Raw genomic sequence first — 18,637 nt, 5'->3', positions numbered from 1 at the left:
TAATGCTGATCGGGAAGGCAGAAGTTTTGAGAGACATTGCGTTCTCTACCTTTGTTGGGGTCCAGCTGATGCTTTCTGCCCGTTAGGGTTACACTGGATCCAGCACTATTACTGGAGATGAACGTTAACAGCTGCTAAAAAGGCATTCTATCAGCTTCATTTAGCCCAGAAGACCACCTCTTACTTTGACTTAAATCAGTGCAGTTGGAGCCAGTTTAGTGTAGTGGTTCAGTGTGGCAGGACTCCTCCACTTGAAGCTGGCTGGGTGACCTTGGGTCAGTCACAGTTCTCTCAGAGCTTTCTCAGCCCCATCTACCTCACAGGGTGTTTGTTGTGGGGAGAGGAATGGAAGGGGATTGTAAGCAGCTCCAAGATTACTTTGTGTAGTGAAGGCCGAGGTATAAAACCAACTGCCCTTCTTAATCTATGCTACGTTTACCTTGAGGTTTGAATATTGTAACTCAATCTACATGGATCTGTGCTTTAATTCAGAAACTCCAGTTGGTGCAGAATGCTGCAGCCCAGTTACTATCAGGCATAAGGAAGAACACACACCATCTTATTCTGACTCTCCATTGATTACCAATCAGTTAGCAAGTTCAACTGAAGATTCTGATTGTCACCTACAAAGTCTTTAATGGCTTTGGGCCTACACACCTGCAGGACTTCATTTCCCACTATGCTCCTGTACTATAGCTTCGCTCATCTGAGCAACGCCTTCTAGAAGTGCCACAGTGCAAACAGATCAGCAGCTGCCCATTCACATGCATTCTCAATGGTGGCTTCCACCTTGTGGAATGGCCTGCTTGAGAAGGCCTGCCACATTTCTATAATTCCAAAGAATGTGCAAAATGGTAGTATTCAAGAGGCCATTTTACAAAAAAAGATTAATTGTAGGAGCATGAAACAGTCCAGGAAGAAATCTTTATAATGCAATAGAACTGTACTGCAGTTATTATTGTAGGAATCACCTGCTTTTACTGCATCATGTTCTACATTGCAATCCCCTTTTTTATTTATAGTATTACTTTCCTTAGTTTATTGCTTGCATTGCTCTCCAGTTCTGTAATCCTAATCCTATTGCATTGTTCACTGGCTGTTCTACGCTGACTGTGCTGTTTTATATCCTGTAGTCTGCCCTGAGTCTCAGTGAGCAAGGTAGACTGTAAGGAGATCTCATGTTACATTTCTGAGTTGTATACAAGGGAAAATTCCATCAGGTACAACTGCTAAGGCAAAGAAACACTAGAAAAAGAAAGCTACACCTAGTGACTAAGCAGTCCTCCTCAACATCTGATAATTTCACTATCATCCGCCCCCGCCCCCACGGGAATGCAACGGGTGTCAGTGTTGCTACGGCAGAGTATGATGCACAGGAAAGATCCCCTGCAACACGGTGCATGTATTAGACCCACTGCTTGGATACTTCTATACCTTGCTAAGCAGGCAGCTTTCTTGTTACAGGGCGTGTGTTATGTTTCCCACTGAGACTGGGTATAATTTGATCAAAAGCTGTTGCGCAGGACAGACAACTTGACCAGAAGCAACAAGATAGCCTGTTCGTAATCCTAAATGGTGTTGGTGAAGCCTGGGCTTAGCAGGTTTGTTTTAGCCATAGAAGCATTAGGGCTATTTATGTTATATTTTGAGGGTCCTCTTGATAACCACCACACCAAGTGCTACAGATAGGTTCAGAGATGTCAAGACAGCAGTCAACATCGCTACTCATCCAATCGTCAGTATGTACACTACAGCTGGCTAACTCCTGCAACCACAGAAAATAGTTTCATACTGTCAACAAGCTATGCAATAATGCACTGAATATGAGTTGCATGAGGTCATTACTTCAAGCTCCTGCACAACGGAAAAGCTATGTATTATGGAAAAATACAAACTTGCAAAGCAAACACAACGGCTTCAACAAAGCAGAAAGTCAAGCAAACAAACTTTTAAAAATGCTGGAGTTCACTCTACCTGATTTGTTTTTTTTCTGTCATTTAGAAAGAGAACTTTTTCCTCCTCCAGTTCAACAACAGGAATTTCTCAGGAGACAGGTGATCAAGATAGCAGAGTTAACAATCAGAAAGACAGAGACATGCTTACTATTACTAGCTGAGAACAGTCCTATGGCCTGAAGCTCAAAATTCATCTGTTTTCCAGGTTGTTGTGCAGCCAATAAAACTGCAAAAATGAATACGGAAGGAAACTCTCCTTCACTTTGGGCTCTCTGCAACAGAAATAGTGATTCCTTGCAAGGTGCAGCTGCACCCTCTAGTGACTACTTTCCCCCGTCAACTTCTGGTAAACTTTGTTTCTTCAGAGCACCACTTCTATTTATCCCTGTTCTTACAAGGGGAGATTTATCACTACCTGAGACACTTAATCTTACATTTTGTACTTTATACAAAACAAATTTTTCTCACAACCTCAGAAACAGAGACAGGAATTAACTGATTTCTTCAACATAGGGGCCAGCTCTACTTACGTTTGCTACACGGGGAAAAAATCGGGGGTGGGATTCACATCAAGAGCTGTAGATTCTGGTGGCTCTTTAAAAGACTAACAACATTTGCTTCAGCATGAGTTTTCATGAATCAGAGCTCACTTCCTCACATGCTACAACAGACTGACAGGGCTATCCTTCTGGAATTAAATAATACTAAAAAAACATTTTGATAAGAATATTAAGTAATGGTAAGACATTGCTATTAATTGTTTCTTATCACAATTAGCAAAATGGCAACTCCCTGTCCTAATAAAAATCAGTCTGCTCTGGCAAAATTAAGCTGAGTCCACTGACACTTCAAAGACTAAAAATAAAAATGTCAGCATAATCTTTCATGAATCAGAGCTTGCTTGACCAGATGAAGGATCTCCATCCACAGAAGCTATGGGGGGAGTGGGAAAGGGGTTGCAAGGAGAAGGCAGTGTAAAATAAGAACCAATCAGAGTAATAAATACATTCAGTTAGGGTGCGAACCACTCCCAACTACTAATAAGCATGGCAGGATTTTGCATAATCCAGATTCCTTTCTCCCAACACTGCAGTACTGTAGGTAGAGCTTCAGCAGCAACAAGAGTCATTACACTTCATTAGCCTAGCTTTCCTTCCTTGAATGTGTGTGTGTGCTGCCCTCAAGTCATAGCTGACTTATGGCGACCCCTGACAGAGTTTTCATGGCAAGGGACTATCAGAGGTGGTTTGCTATTGCCTACCTCTGCAGCCCTGGTCTTTGCTGGAGGTCTCCCATCCAGTTACTAACCAAGGCTGACTTGCTTAGCTTCTGATAAATTACCATAAAGGCAGAGGAGCCATTCTGATTCCATCCATATGGACAGAGCAACTAAAAAGAAGCAGGAGAGCTCAATGCTAAGACAAGTGTGCTGTTCCTTTTATTGCTCAGTGCTTAAAACTTTTCCACAATTGATTGTCAATGACATATTAAGGGACACTCAGTCAATGTCTAGACTTATTTTTTTTTTAAATTCTAGTTAGTAAAAATTCATTTGATGTTTACCATTTTACACCCTTTGTTTCCAGTCACTTAGTGAAAGGGTTAAATACAAAGGTTATTTCCCACCAGCAGATTTCCCCCTATTCTCCCCTTCTACTACAAACTCTAATTTGATATTACCCCTCTCACTGCTTCCAATAGTTCCCTATCCCCAAAACGCAGAGCCTGAGGGACCTGAGTGTGCTAGAATGGGAAACAGAACAGAAAGTTCCATTTCAATGGGAGAAGTGCCTTCCATCAGTAGAAAAACCTTTCAATCCAATTCATTCATGCTTCTGACACTGCTTCTCATAAAGCAATAAAAACTGCTTTAAATGTGGACCAATATTAATCAGAGAAATCTCAGTATCAGACATTTAGTCACTAGCTAGAGCTCAAATGTCAAAAAACATAAAGTGCACAATAAAATACACTGAGAGCTAAAGAGCTGGATCAGAGCAGTAGGGAGGGGATGTTTAACCCTAATAGGAATATTTGCAGTCCAGTTACTAGTGTGGAAGTTTTTATCCTAAGCATTCTGCTAGGCAGTCTTTTGTTTTTAGTTTTTAATGTGTTATTTGTCAGGAAATGTTCAATGTGGTTTTAATTTCAAACTGAAGAACTTTACTACTTGAACAATATTGAAAATAGTATGCATATTAAACAAAATAAAAGCTATTTTTCTTTCAGGATAATTCATGGACTGAAATCTATTTCCCCTGGCAACAGTTCTCTTGTATAGTGTGGTATAGTGTTTAGAGTGTCGGATTAGGATCTGGGAGACCCTGATTCTAATCCCCACTCTGCCATGGAAGCTTGCTGGGAGACTTTAGGCCAGTCACACACATTTAGCCTAACATACAGGGTTGTTGTGAGGACTGAGGAGAATGACGTAAGTTGCTTTGGGCCACCACATAGGAGAAAAGTGGAGCATAAATGAAGTAAAATAAAAACAAACTAGCTTAGAAAAGGCAGGTGTTGCTAGCACACACATTTAACAATTCATGGTTTGCTACACCATTATTTTGTGAGCACTTCAGCACAAGGTACATTCAATACTAACAGAGATTCAGCTATTAACATAAAAAAGTTTATTTATGAAGAACTACAGTATCACTCCAATGTTTAAAAAGTTATTGAAACTATGTAAGCACAAACTAAAGATGGCTTCATTATTTTCTCTCTTCTTAGACTCTAAAGCAGAGTCTGGAAGCAACAGAATTTACCATACATTTTCTTCCATATACTTAAGATTAACATCATAATCAGATCACACAGGGGAGCAGTTTCTAGTTAGAAACACTTTGTAGAAGAGTAATATTGTCCCCCTTTAACATGATTCGACCTGTAATAAAGAAAAGTGTTGTTATACCTATGCATATAAAAAGTTTGTCTTTTTCCTAGTTACATTTTAATTTAGTTTTCAGTTACATATAATCATGCATATGAATTACACATCCACAGACATGGAAGAAATTCAGCAACCCTTCTGCCTGCCCTAACCACCTAACTCTCTCTCCTTAGTATTTCCCCCTAATTCTCCTACACCATATGTTCTAACATTAAGAAAGTGCAATCAGTCATAATTATAAGCTATTAATCAATCCTTTACCATCCAAACAATTCGATAACTGATCTCCCAAAAATGTTGTGGCCTTTTATTCAGCATCAGCTCTATACCAACACTTTCACAGTCTGGGTGTTTTTGTTTGGCAAGCTAACTGGGAGTTGCTCCTGAGCCACTAGGCTTTCTGTAGAAAGCCTTGTGTGTGCATATGCAGACACATCACAGCATCTCTTCTATACACTTCTCTAGATTGCAGCCACTGCATTCTGCTTGATACCGTTCTGCATATGCTTACAGTTGACTGATGTCCACATTAACCCTACTGGCACTTCAGTTGAGTCAGTATTTTTATTTAATCCACCGTTTGGCAAGAGGTAGAGTCTACAAGCCTTGTTCTGCACACTAGAAAACTCCCACACTATGAATAGCTGCATAAACAAAACACTAGCATGTCAGGAAAGCTCAAAGGTGAGGTGACACAGACTCTCCCCCATCTCCTAACAGAACAGGAATTTCCTATGTATGCCACGGCAAAGAGCTCCAGCAGCCTTCCTGTGCCCAAAACTTTACGAACAATAGAGTTCGCCAACTGTCTTCATAATGTCAATGAAGCACCATTACTGGCCTTTTACAAATGACAGAAAAGAATTAGGTTTATACCCTCAATGAAAAAAACCTCTGAGCTTACCCAACTGTTTCCTTGATTTTGTCTTGGAGTGGATCTCCTCAGCATCATCCAGCACCAGATTCATGTACTCATCAAATCCCTGTAAGCCAAGAAGAGTTCTGTGAATTGCCACATTTCTAAAGCAAGCAGAACAAGGGGAGAAATGTTGACTATTAACCTCAACACATGGTAGCTTGCTATCCACTGACATCTACTGTTATTACCTAGTAACACTATGATACTGAGTTGTTACATAAAAAGGACGTGATTATCATATGACAGACACCATGTAGATATCATATCTGTCTGAATCCACCCTAAATGATTGCATGTCAAGGGAAGCTTACTAACTGTACTGCTTGGTTCATGTTGTCTAGACTGACACACTTAGGACAGGACATCAAACTCATGTACCTGAATCAACAGGATCTATTTCTATGAGGGTCTTTAGAATGGAGTGTGTCCTGATTGTGGGGGAGGGAGGCAATGGAGTTGCAATACTCACAATAATACACCCTTCTATCCGCATGTTCACCTGTTCATACAGCCAAACTTGAATTCTGGACCTCTACAAAATAAACAAAGAAGGTAGTAAGTTACATACCTATGCCATATTGTGAGCAAGAACCCCAGGCAAGACAGCACACAGATCTTTTTCCTTATTTATCCATAATTGCAGAAAATTCTGCAAAGGGCTCTTCTGTCATGCTATGCTTTGGAGCAAATAAGCAAAGCTTAACACAGTGAAGAAAATCATCCCATCTCTCCTACAAGGAGTGAGGGAGCAGGGGTATCTCAGCCATGATTAATTATGTAGCAGGCAGAACAAAAGAGTGAGAAAATTTCCCTTCTTTCCAGTCTGGAGGGGGCACCTTTCCAAACCTGAGGTATGAATTCCACCTGAGCTTCAATTGATGTAGTTTTAAATAGTCTGCAAGAATCCTGGAGGGATATTTTCTTCTGAGTAGACCACTCATTTTTGAAAAGTTCATTCTTCTGAACACAAATATTATTGTTTTGGACTCTGGGGGCAACTTTCCACTGATACAAATGCTTACATTAATAGAACTGTACTCAGTTGGGACAACAGCACCTATATCTCATACCACATCTTGAGCTCTGACAGGAACCAAATCTGTATCACTTCCCCTCTAGCTAGATTCATAATCAATTGTTACAATGCACAGTCATTTATGATATCGAGAAACCAGGTCGCTATAGCACAACTTCAACACGCATTTAAGCAGTTAGTGTGAGATAGTTAAAGTTACACATTATTACAACATTTTTGGTTTTAGTCACCCTTATTTCCTTCTCATCTTGAGATCACCCTCAGGGTTTGGGTCAGGGAAATAATAGCTGCGTTGCTACCCCATAGAGCTGGGGAATTAGTTCTCATTTTTCCTAGCTTATCTGACTCTATGCTGTCTCTGGTATACCAAGACAACCACATCCCATTGGTTATCCTCTTTCTACCATGTTTCTGAAATGCCCACTATTATCTATGTTGTGATTTACAAAGGAAAGAAGAAAAATATTGCCCTTCCAATATACCACTAAAAATGCACCCAAATACAAAGAAAGAGGAAAAATACAGAACAAAAGAGAAAATACAGAACAAAAAATACAGAATGAATCCAACTGACACCCATAGAACATAAAAAATGAAATTGTAGTAAGAATGCAGAATAGAAACACATGTTTTATGGTCTTATTAATGTCATTGTGTTTATATTTATTGATGTACTGTTTGCATATGGATACATCTTATGAGTAGCTGACATTGAAAATATGTAATTTTTAAAATTGTGCATTATTACTATTTCATTTTTTAATGCTGACTAGGTGTTGACTGGATTTATTGTGCATTTTCCCATTTTTATTGGGTTCCCCATTGTACTTGGGTTTTTTCTGTTTTCGATTTACTAACACTCCAGGTCCTGAGTTTTAGCTCACAGCCTTCTAACACATGAACAACTGACTCTTATTTCTATCTCAAAGGTTATTTGCTCTTTAGTCTCCTTAAATGACAGGCATTTACAGCCTGTTCTTGAGTTAAAATCTGCACAGCTATGAAGCTTCCTGGGCAGCTCTCAGCCTACTTCAAAGGTTGTGGGGGAATAAAACCTAGCAACCCTGATGAAATCACCTGGATTGCAGAGCTGTAATCACATCAGAAATGAAGTACACACAGAAGTATACATCATGCAACAGAAGCATGCATCATGCAACTATGGACATCCTAGTATTTATAGTCAAAAAGTCCAAGTCAGCTAACTCTCCCTTTGCATTCAGCACATTAAAATATGAAGCTCAAACTCATTACCATACTACAGAAATATAATACTTGACAAATTAGGCAAACAGCTACATAGAACAATTATACTGCAGTGTTACTACCAATCATTGCCTTTTATGTATCTGCTAGTTCTATAAACTCTTTCCATAACCTTGAAATTTGCCATAAGACTTATACCAAGCACATTCAGAAATACTTAAGTACACTTTTAAGAGCTGAAGACCCTTTATCAAGAAGTTACGGGGAAGTATGCAAACAAGCATACAAATCTCCAGCCCTAACTATGCTCCATTTGCCATTCTTCCATTAACCTCAAACAAAATGGTAGTCTTAAAAAGACCCAGATTTTATTGTGCATAACAAAGGACCAGTGTTCACTTACATTCTGCAGATATCTGAAGATGAGGTTCTGTAATGTGACTTAAGGGAAAAAAGCACAAGAAGGAGCTCCTAGAAAACTGATTTCAACAGCAGAATTAGTATAAACCCAATCTTTCCCCACTTTATACCTATGCAAGTAATTTAGGAGCAACAACTTTGGATACCTTGAATTACTTATAAATGTCACTGTCATGTCTTCTTTACATGGAAATGTGATGGGGCAAGAGAAAAAGATACGGAAATTTTTAAACGTGGCTCTTGACATCTGTAAACACCTCTTCCATACAATATAAGAATGGCTAAGAAAGGCAGTGGTTTTAGCACCCTGACCAACTTCAGAATGTGTTTTTCAGCACTCGAAAACAAAAAAAGCCCAGAAATTAAACATGCAGCTGGTTTCCTACATTCATCTTATCACCCAGAAAACTCATGCTTCTTCTCATTCAGGGACATGACCAGGGGCTGATCAGGAGCTCTAACTCACTCAATGTCATTGTTTTCCCAAGAAAACTGGCTTTCTAATCTAATACTACTTTTTTTTCAAAGGGCATTTCGTGGTTCAAAATAAAAAGTGGCAGATAGTGACCACTAACCAGCCAGCCTGTTCACGTTCAGACACCACAATTCACCCAGCCCAGGAGAGATTTTCACCTATATTATATTTGACTGGAAGAAAAAAAATCAACTACTATGACTGAACGCTGCAGAATTATTTAAAAGGTTAATTAAAGAAAGTTATTTTTTAAGGAAAACATGCGTCTGCCACTAACAAATGATATCTACAGACACAAATGGACTTGGATTTAGACTCGCTTCTGTTCTGAGAAAGTCGCGACCCTGCAATCATGTCTTTGAAGCCCAGCCCTCCCACAACCCCTGAACACTACAACGCCTGCTAACGAGAAAGGCGAAACTCGTCCTCACGGTCAGTATTCCCGCGTTAGAACCAGTGAAAGAAACGGCACTGGCCCGCGCACGCTCCTCCGTTCGCGCCAGTCAAGCTCCCCTCCCTCTCACACTATCGCCACTCCTCCCGCAGCCCCCACAAACCAGGCCCAGCAGGTGCGGCTTTGCTTCCCGCGCCAACAGAAGGATACGATGGGCTGGACCATCACTTTCTGGACCTTTTGACCCTGCCCGCGGTACGCCATGGCTGAGAACACGACAAAACACGCCGGAACCGCGAGCTTCCCGTCTCCCCCAACTCCCTCACACGCGCTGCTGGATCACGAAACGCGCCGACGTCTCAACACTTCCTGTGCAGCCAGGCAATCATGTGCGCCACTTCCGCTTGGGTCCTAGAACTGAAAAGGCCGTTTTGTTTCTATGGTGACGAAAATGGCGATCTTTCTTACAAAAGGGATACAAGAGTGAATGGTTACTCGTCATAACTTCAGGTTCCTGGCTGTAGTTGGTAGCGCCCTCTAGAGGCTGGTAGGACAACGGAGGGGTAGATTGTCAGCAGGCTTGCAGATCTTCCTAGAAGATAATTGCGGGAGATTGAGGAATCTCAGCGTTTTGCCGGAGAGATCTGAATTATAAGCGTGAACGTATATGCTCTTTATTTAAGGTGAACAATTTTTTATCCTACAACGGCCCCCTCAATAAAAGCACCAGTGTTTACCAATAGTGCCATAAAGATAGTTTCAGATGGGCAACTGTGTTGGTCTGCAGTAGAAGAACAGGATTTGAGACCAGTGGTTCTTTAGAGACTAAGATTTTCAGAGTACGAGCTTTCGAGAATCCCTTCTTCAGATAAGCGAGACAAAGCTCACTTCTTCAGGTACCTTTTAGCTACTATCGTTCACATATAACATGTTTCTGATTACCTTATTCAAGGTGGTAAGAGCATGTAAAGTGTTATCAAGCTCCCAGCAGCCAGCCTCTTCCTCAGCTGCTTAACTTCAGATACTAACACCACTCTATTGGGCTAAACCAAATTAGCTCATGGAGGTTACTATAGCAATTTTAGTTTTCTTGAGTTTTGTCTCCTGCTAGAGTAGATGAGTTCGTGTGTCTCCTCTACCTTTCAGGGTACTTAAGATTCAGCCTAGGTTCTTGGTATGGATGGCGGATAATATCTGTATTGTTTGTACAAGAGCAATCAGTGGTTATTTTTCAAAGAAATAAACAGTTTTATGTCTTAGATGGGCGTACATGTCAACGCTTCGAATCCCAGTCACATCTTCAAATGGCTGCTTTCCTCTCATTCATAACGGCAATTCTTGCGCAAGAGAAAAGGTGTAAACTACATGTCCCAGTAAGCTTTGCGACGTCTCTAACACGTGGCATCCTGGGAAACACCCCTCCTCTTGTGAATTTGCAAGGTACAAAGGCCCGCCTCCTTCCTGTCATCATACTTCCGGTGCCTGGGGAGAGGCGCCATCTTGGGGGCTGGCAGGAGCAACAACGTTAACGAATCGAGTCTGGAGAGAAGCTCGGTGGCTCGAGAGTGGAAGACTGACTGCGGTCAGAGGCTCCCTCGCGGGGTTCGGTAAAGTCTCTGTGCGCGGGAGACAGAGTTCTGGCCCTCCCCCCTTCATGTAGTTAGCCCAACCAAGGCTTCCTTGTATTTAATCTGCCGAATCTTCTCAGCGGCTTCCTGTAGGCCCCTGGCCTCTTGGCTGGATGGATGACGATGTTTAGTCCTGAGGCCTGGCTCTGCCATCTTCCCCTCTTCTTCACGGTGTCTTTGTTTGCTTTTTGGTTTTGTTAAACGCCCCCTCCGTGTGTTTTATATAAGAGGTTGGTCCCCAGGATCGTCTCATCCGCTTTTAATCTGCCTACTTTGTCACAGAGGCATACCTTGCAGGAGGCTAGGGGGGCAGCCGCCCCAGGCGCAAACTTTTGAGGGGGCACCTGGTCAATGCCGCCCAACGGGAGCACCCCTTTGCCACTGCCGCCTGCCTCAGCACCCACTCTGGCAGCGCAGCAGATGAGGAGGCGAGTGGGGAAGTGGGGAGGACAGCAGAGAGGTGGGCTGCCTCCCCCTTCGCCTCCCGGTCCATTCAGAAAGCGGGGAGACAAGCGGGGAGGTGGGCTGCCTCCTTGCTTGCCTTCTCGCTCCTTCACCAGCACTGCCTGGTGCCCCAGCGGTGTGGCAGGTGGGGAAGCGGGGAGGTGGCTGCCTCTTCTCGTGACTTCTCACTCCTTCGCCAGCACTTCTGTGCGCCCTGGTGGTGTGACAGGCAGTGCCACCGAAGGGATGAAAAGGCAACCAAAGAGGCAGCCACCTCTTCCTGCCCCTTCGCCAGCACTGCCAGGTGGCACGGCAGGCGGGCAGACAGGCTGCCTCCTCGCTTGCCTTCTTGCCCCTTTGCTGGCACTGCTGGGCGCCTCGGTGGTGTGGCAGGCAGGGAAGCGGGGAGGCAAGTGGGTAGGTGGGCTGCCTCCTCGTGTGCCATCTTACCCCTTGCCGGCACTTCCGGGCGCCCTGGCAGCATGGCAGGCAGTGCTGCTGAAGGGAAGAAAGGGCAAGCGAGGAGGCAGCCACTCCTTCCTGCTCCTTCGCCAGTGCTGCTGGCGTGGGAGGCGGGGAGGAAAGTGGGGAGGAGGGCTGCCTCCTTGCTTGCTTTCTCGCCCCTTCAATGGCACTGCGAGGTGCCCTGGCAGCGTGGCAGGTGGGGAAGCAGGGAGGCAAGTGGGGAAGTGGGCTGCATCCTCGCTTGCCTTCTCGCCCTTTCACCGGCACTGCCAGTGCCCCGGCGGTGGGGAGGCGGACTGCCTCCTCGTTTGCCTTCTCGCCCCTTCGCCCCCACTGCCAGGCGCCCCCGGCAGTGCAGTAGGCAGGGAGGCAAGTGGAGAAGTGGGCTGCCTCGCTGCTCGCCTTCCCGTCCCTTCACTGGTGGTGGGGAGGTGAGCAGGAAGGCAGACCCGAGTGTTTGTGGGGGGGGTGCCCCTGTGCAATAACGTCACAGAAGTGATGTCATCAAGCAGGGCTGAAGTGCATGCATGCTTCGTGCGCGCAGGGGGAAAGAGAACTACCTCCTGCCCCGGGTGGCGGTAGACCACCCTATGCAGCTCCTTTGTCCCCTGTCCCCATTTCGCATAAGTCGAAGATCAATATTACCACTTTCTTGGATCTCTGTGTGCACCCTATGGCTATCCTTTTCGTGTTCAACATATGTTTAAAGAGCTCGCTCTTTTTTCCTACTCGTCAGGGCTTTGTGAGCATCTAGGATGAACTGGCCTCACCCCAAAGATGATAAAAATTATCTGTGCCCTCAACATTTCCTCGTCTGAGCAGTTATAGCCTGGGCTTTCTATTTCTAACAGCTAGCTTTACCAGCTCTTGGGGTGATGGCTGGAGCTCTGGAATTACAACTGATCTCCAGGCTACAGAGATCAGTACCCTTGGAGAAAATGGCTACTGTGGAGGGTGGCATTTTACCCTGCTGTGGTCCCTCCTCTTTCCAAATCCCACACTCCCTAGTCAGCACCCCAAACCTCCAGGAATTTCCCAACATGGAGCTAGCAACCCTTTCTGCAACTTACTGGGGTTTCTTAGTAGACTAATCTGTTTTTGTAGAATTCATTCAAGATAGTGGGTTTGAAAAAAACCTGCTACAGAATATCAGACCAGTACTTCTGTACCAAAGGCTTGCATGGTACAAGTGACCCATAAAGTAGAAACCCTAAAAAGAAGGCTTATGCCCTTCTCATCATCTAAAAATTTTCATCAAGGGATCCCAGTTTGTAAATTCAGGCCAAAAGATTCCATTCCACAGGCATTTACTTAGGACTGATTTATTATTAAGCAGGATGGAAACAACAAGTGAATGTCATTGTCATCCTTCAAAGGTCTTCTCACAATCCTACTTTGCTCTCTTTATTGGGGCTTACTCCTAGGAAAGTGTTCTTAGGATGGCCATCTAAGTTATAGTCCCCATTATAATAACCTTTCTAAGTTCTTTGTGTATTCCTTTTGGATCTGTATAGAGAATGAATATCTGTTACATGTGCCAGTATCCTCAGTCTCCCTCACAAGATCGTCTACACTTTTAGTGGAAGGAGTTTGCATCTTTTTCTGAGTGTATAGGTGGCAGTGAGAGGGACAGAGTAATCTGTAAAAACAGAGAAGGATAAGAATTAAGAATAGACCCACTCTTTAAGCAGCACTCGTCTTTGCTATGGTTCTTTCTCTCAACATCAGTGTAAAGTTTGAATGACAGGCACAAATTAAACACCAGCATGAGTGTGCATGATGAGCCTGAGCCCCCTGATTAGGTTGCAACTCTCTGAGGTACATGCACAGGTGCTTAAAGATACGCCCTGATGTTCACAGTTCACATATTTGCTACAGGAAATGCTGGAAAACGCAATTGCTACAAAGTGTGGAGCAGTTTAGAGGGGAAAACATGGCAAAATGCTAAGCAAGTCTGTCTGTAAGGGTGATTGAAGACTGAGACCCTAGAGGTGCAATTGCTTCTGTACTTTTTTTGGTTGCTGCTCTTAAGCAAAATAGAGAGAGCTTTTTTACAAAAAGCAAAATAAATGGTCTTGCCTGAAATTGGAACAAGGGCTTCATTGTTTAGAATTCCTTTCATGCTGACATGCCGTATAAACCATGTATGAAAAGTGCTAGCTGTGGCCAGCCAGGCACTATCCCTTGAACATCAATACTTTAGGTATCTCCAAGCAAAATAAGCTGTTTATTGGCCTGTGGCAAAAGCAAATTAAGTAGAGATGGAAACTGTGCTGTTGTTATATTTCTTTCTCTCTTCACCACATGCAGTAGGACTCACTCTTAGTTTACCTCTTTCAGAGGAGTAGATGTGTTAGCCAATGGTGGGGGGAGGACAACCCCCCTATCATACATCATATATTATGACATAGTATAGGCTTTTATGGGCTTCATCAGATGTGCCTATAGACAGTAATTGGATGGAAGAGAACCATACTGTTCCAGAAGGAGCAAAAGATTTGCATTTCAGGGTACACTATGCAAGAAAACAATGCTGATCAGAACATCTAGGTGCCAGGAATTAGAGAAAAAAGAAATGCCATCAATTGACAGCAAGTTAGGCAAAAGTTTCGCTTTTGCAGCCCTACATAATGACAATTTCTGCAGTTCATACCTTTCCACTGGGCTGCAGCCAGCAAGTCAAATAGTGCCAGTGAGAAGAATGAAGCAGCAGTAACTTTGATGTTGATACAAATGAATTTCCATTTAGGGCTTCACAACTCAAAAGATGAGCATTTCAACCTTAGCCGGTCAGCTGTTACCTCTGTAGGCTAAGAGAGGCTGTTTGCACTGTTGATTTGATCTGTCTAGCACCCATTTTTGCAAATTAGGTTGCAAATGAAAAAAAAGATATAATGGAATTTATGTTTGAAGACAAGCAGTTTTGTTTTTGTTCTACCCCTGCTTCTCAAAGGATTATATAACTTATGCTATCAGCTGTGATCTCAGAGTCTTCTGCAGTGACTGTCCTTGTTTTCTACAATACCAGAAAAGGTTGTTCAGCAACTGATATATTTACAAGAATTTGCTTATCAAATCGGCATGTGACTTTTTCCAGTTCCTTCACCCCTTATGTAGTTATTGAGGGTAATATTGAAGAAGTTTCTGCATTGAGTAATGTTACTCTGATCCTGCAGGCCATGCTTACTGTACTCAATTGTAACAAAAGAAAACTTGGACTACTTCTGTGAGTGTGTGTTATGTGCAGTCAAGTCGCTTTTGACTTATGAAAGAAAGACTTTCAGAATATCCTATTATGAACAGACTTCATCAGATCTTGCAAACTGGAGGACATGGCTTCCTTTATTGAGTCAAGCCATCTCTTTTTGGATCATCCTCTTTTCCTACTGCCTTCAGCTTTTCCTAGCAGTATTGACTTTTCCAGAGACTCTTGTCTTCTCATGATGTGATCCAAGTACAATAGCCTCATTTTAGCTTCTAGGGAGATTCTGGCTTGATTTGATCTATAACCTATTTATTTATCTATTTGGCTGTCCATGGTATCCACAAAACTCTCCTCTGGGACCACATTTCAAATGAATCCATTTTCTTCCCACTACAGCCGAGTGCCTTGGTTCTATGAACATGCACACCTAAAATAGCAAAAAGGTAGTACAGGAAAGAAGAGTGTCTAGGCCTATCCTTAACTCTCACTTTATTGGGCTCTGATGGTATGTATATATGCCACTTGAGAAGGTTGCAGGTTTGAGACTGATCTAGCTGGTCTGTCACTTGTTCCTGACCATGTAGAAAAGCTTTCAAATGAAAAAAAAATGCCACTATAGAAATTCTGAACATTTCTTCTTGGCCATTTTGTTAGAACCCTGTTTTAAGATGATTTTACTTCTCATAATACTACCATGGGAAGACATAAATGTATTTTTGATTAGGCAATGTGTGGCTGTATATGAAAAGTATTTTTTTTTGCATCCTTTGCCCTGAAACAAAAGTCTTAAGTGCCTTGTTTCAGGGTTTTTCTGTGGTGTTGCTGAAACTGGCAATGAACTATTAAATTCACCAGCAATAGAAATAACAGGACTATTGCAGGCCCTGCTAAATATTATCAGGGAAATTTGATATGGAGGTATTTGTTGGCTCAAGTAGCCATAAATTGCCTTAGCCACTTTCCTTACAGTTTGCACTCTGAATACCAATAAAACAAGCTTCAGTTGAACATGGGTCTCTGGGTTTAGATAGTATTGTGCACCTGATGTTCCTTAAGGTGAATTTCAGAAGCCTTAATTACTATTATTTTGTTCATTTAGGGCTTAGGGTTTGTCATACATGATATTACTCACTGCCATAAAATAGTGAACAGAACTGTGGGTATAGTTTATTTTTTGCTTTAGCAAAGTTTGCAGTGCAGAGAAAAGTGCACTCTACTGTTTTCCAGCAATAGCTCCAACTGCTCCAACTTTCCATCAGTAGCTTCAACTGCTCCAACTTCTAAGCGCAAGGATTAGAATTTCAAAGTTCCTCTTCCTGTGCTTAGCTCATCAAGCTTGCATTGGTACTCCTTTTTAAAGTACTCTGTCTTGCAGTTACTTTCTTCTTAAAATTGCATTGCAACTCAGTTTGTCTAAAAATAATTGTTAGATTGATTGTATATATGCGTATTACCTTGTGTCTGTGCATATATACAACATACATGTTATCTGTGTTCTAAAACAAAAGTAACATGATTTGTAAACCATTGAAAATTTGTATTTGGATGCAAAATCAATTACACTTGAGTTCCCCAAATTTGATTTTTGACTTTAATTTAAAAAATAGCCTAAACATATTTTAACTGCCCATTCTTGTGTATACACTGTTTAGTGTATAGACATATGTATGTAAATATACATGTGTATATACATAATTTTATACATACAAGTATGTTTTTATTATACAGTTAATAAAGGTTGGGGAAGATTTTTCCTTTTTTCCAATAGGTGAAGAGATCTTGAAGACCAGAAATTGGAAATTATTTATTAATTTAAAAAAATCTAAATTGTCCGGCTGTGGAAGATGGATCTTCTTCTTTGCAGCCACTTTGAAACACAAGTTCGTCTTTAAATGAACTGTTGATTTTGAAGAGGCAATTAATCATCACTGTCTCCACTGTTCCTGATTGTTGAAATGGACTTGCTTCCTCCAGTAGTTGTTGTTCACCCTCTGTCTGAATTTTGAATGAGGATGAGATGTGTTACCTTGGCAATGTAAGGAAGAAAGTCTTTCTGTTCCATTGTTATCAATTCATGGATTGAGTGTTGATTCGGCCTACAGGAAAAAAATAACTGGAAGTCTTTGAAGACAGAGTTACTTGCTGAACTTACCCAGGTATGTCAATTAAAAGTGCAGTTTTCATTTTTGGAGCTTGGGGAAATGGACTGTATAATTTTTCCTTTATACTTAAATGATATCAGAACAGTAAAGACTAGTTCTAAGATATAATTACTTGGCAAATTAAGTAACTACTGTAGCAGCAATGAGGAGGGAATAGGGGAAGGAGAGAAGAGAGACGAGGGGGACTTCTGAGGTAAACTGGCGTCTGGATTTACAGCTGTCCAGCTCCCAACTGGCTCTTAGCTGCGCTTCCCAGGGATGATACGATTCCCTCCCGTGAGTTACCACATTGAACTGAACCTTAGTTAACCAAACATGAATGCTGAGGGGAGAATAGATTCCTTTTTCTCCAGATTTGGTTCCTCGGCATTTAAGGTCCAATATAACCTTTTAACCAAAGCATACAAGCTTACACTCAGGTTCTAGATCACTCTTTTACCTCACAGAGATCCTGGTCATAGAACCTGTACACGACAAGCTAGAATTGACAGGCTGTTCTCAGGATGCATGTTTATTTTACTAAAAACAAGTTTTCTCCCTTAACCTCTCCCAAATCCTAACTAAAAGCCTAATTAGGCTTGCACCATTATCCACAGCCACAAGAAGGCCTGTCTGAAGGGAAAGTATGTATTTTCCCTTCTTAAACTGGGACTGGCTCACCCCTTCCATCCAATGGAGTTCCAGGGCTCAGATTGGCTGGTAATCTCTTGAGATTTGCATAAGGCTTAAATCACCAGAATTGGTTCAGAGCCCTGGAGGGTAGGTGGGACTTTGGGGTTGATTGCCATACTAGTTTTTAGGTGATGCATTGTATTTTCATTATTTCCATAAGTTCCAAAGTTCAGTTGTGAATTATGTCCTTGTAACACCAGCTCGGTTTAGCATTCAGTTCTAGGTTTAGTGAAACAGGAAGAATAGAAACTGTAAAGCAGAATGCTAAGATAGCTCCAGGACTCTCTTTTTGACCATCAGTAGAGTAGAATTGAGCTGTAAGAAAGTCTTAAAGTTCAGTGTCATAAGATTTTGCCCATGTACATTAAATTATGAGTACGTCCTTTAGATTCCAGTGGAACCAAGGATGTAAAATAATAAGCTTTTTTGGTTTTGTAATTATAAAAATTATCCTGTAGGAAGTTACTTCCTGGTGAACAGCATCTTACATTGTAATGCAAAATTACAATCAAAGTCTACACAGATGTATGTGAAATAATGCTGGTAACCTTGTATGCCTGCACATCTATAACTTGGTGGTTATAAACATACCACATCCTGCAGCAGAACGACATTAGTTTATGGTTATATGAACTCCATAAAGTAAAATATGGCTGCAGCCTGTCACGTCAAGCTGTCATTATGCCTGTTAACTTGCCCGTCTTCACATGTATCACTTAACTCTCTCTAGCTTAATGCTTTTTATTGTTCTCAGTCAGAGATCGAT

At 42.0% G+C, this 18,637-nt stretch overlaps 2 protein-coding genes across 3 annotated transcripts in view; one reads left to right on the top strand and one right to left on the bottom strand.

Annotated features, from left to right (window-relative positions):
- Nucleotides 1–4,568: 4,568 nt before the first annotated feature.
- SNRPE (small nuclear ribonucleoprotein polypeptide E) lies at nucleotides 4,569–9,661 on the bottom strand. The gene is made up of 5 exons (XM_054980671.1): nucleotides 9,506–9,661; nucleotides 8,410–8,436; nucleotides 6,234–6,296; nucleotides 5,750–5,828; nucleotides 4,569–4,839 (listed from the first exon to the last, which is right to left on the bottom strand). Exons 1-5 carry the CDS (start codon nucleotides 9,557–9,559, stop codon nucleotides 4,784–4,786), a joined length of 279 nt encoding a protein of 92 aa, XP_054836646.1. The 5' UTR covers nucleotides 9,560–9,661; the 3' UTR covers nucleotides 4,569–4,783.
- Nucleotides 9,662–10,789: 1,128 nt separating this feature from the next.
- ZC3H11A (zinc finger CCCH-type containing 11A) overlaps nucleotides 10,790–18,637 on the top strand; it is a 38,321-nt gene continuing 30,473 nt past the window's right edge. The window contains exons 1-2 of one of the 2 annotated variants that reach the window (XM_054980729.1): nucleotides 10,790–10,902; nucleotides 17,140–17,193. The gene's annotated coding sequence lies outside the window, so the exon portion shown is untranslated. Of the gene's footprint in view, nucleotides 17,194–18,637 lie in introns of both variants that reach the window. The other variant, XM_054980730.1, reaches the window with a different exon arrangement.

Source organism: Eublepharis macularius, chromosome 5, assembly GCF_028583425.1.
Source record: "Eublepharis macularius isolate TG4126 chromosome 5, MPM_Emac_v1.0, whole genome shotgun sequence".
Taxonomy (NCBI): Eukaryota; Metazoa; Chordata; class Lepidosauria; order Squamata; family Eublepharidae; genus Eublepharis; species Eublepharis macularius.
The sequence above is the reverse complement of the archived record's forward strand: the minus strand, read 5'-3'. Positions and strand labels throughout refer to the sequence as shown.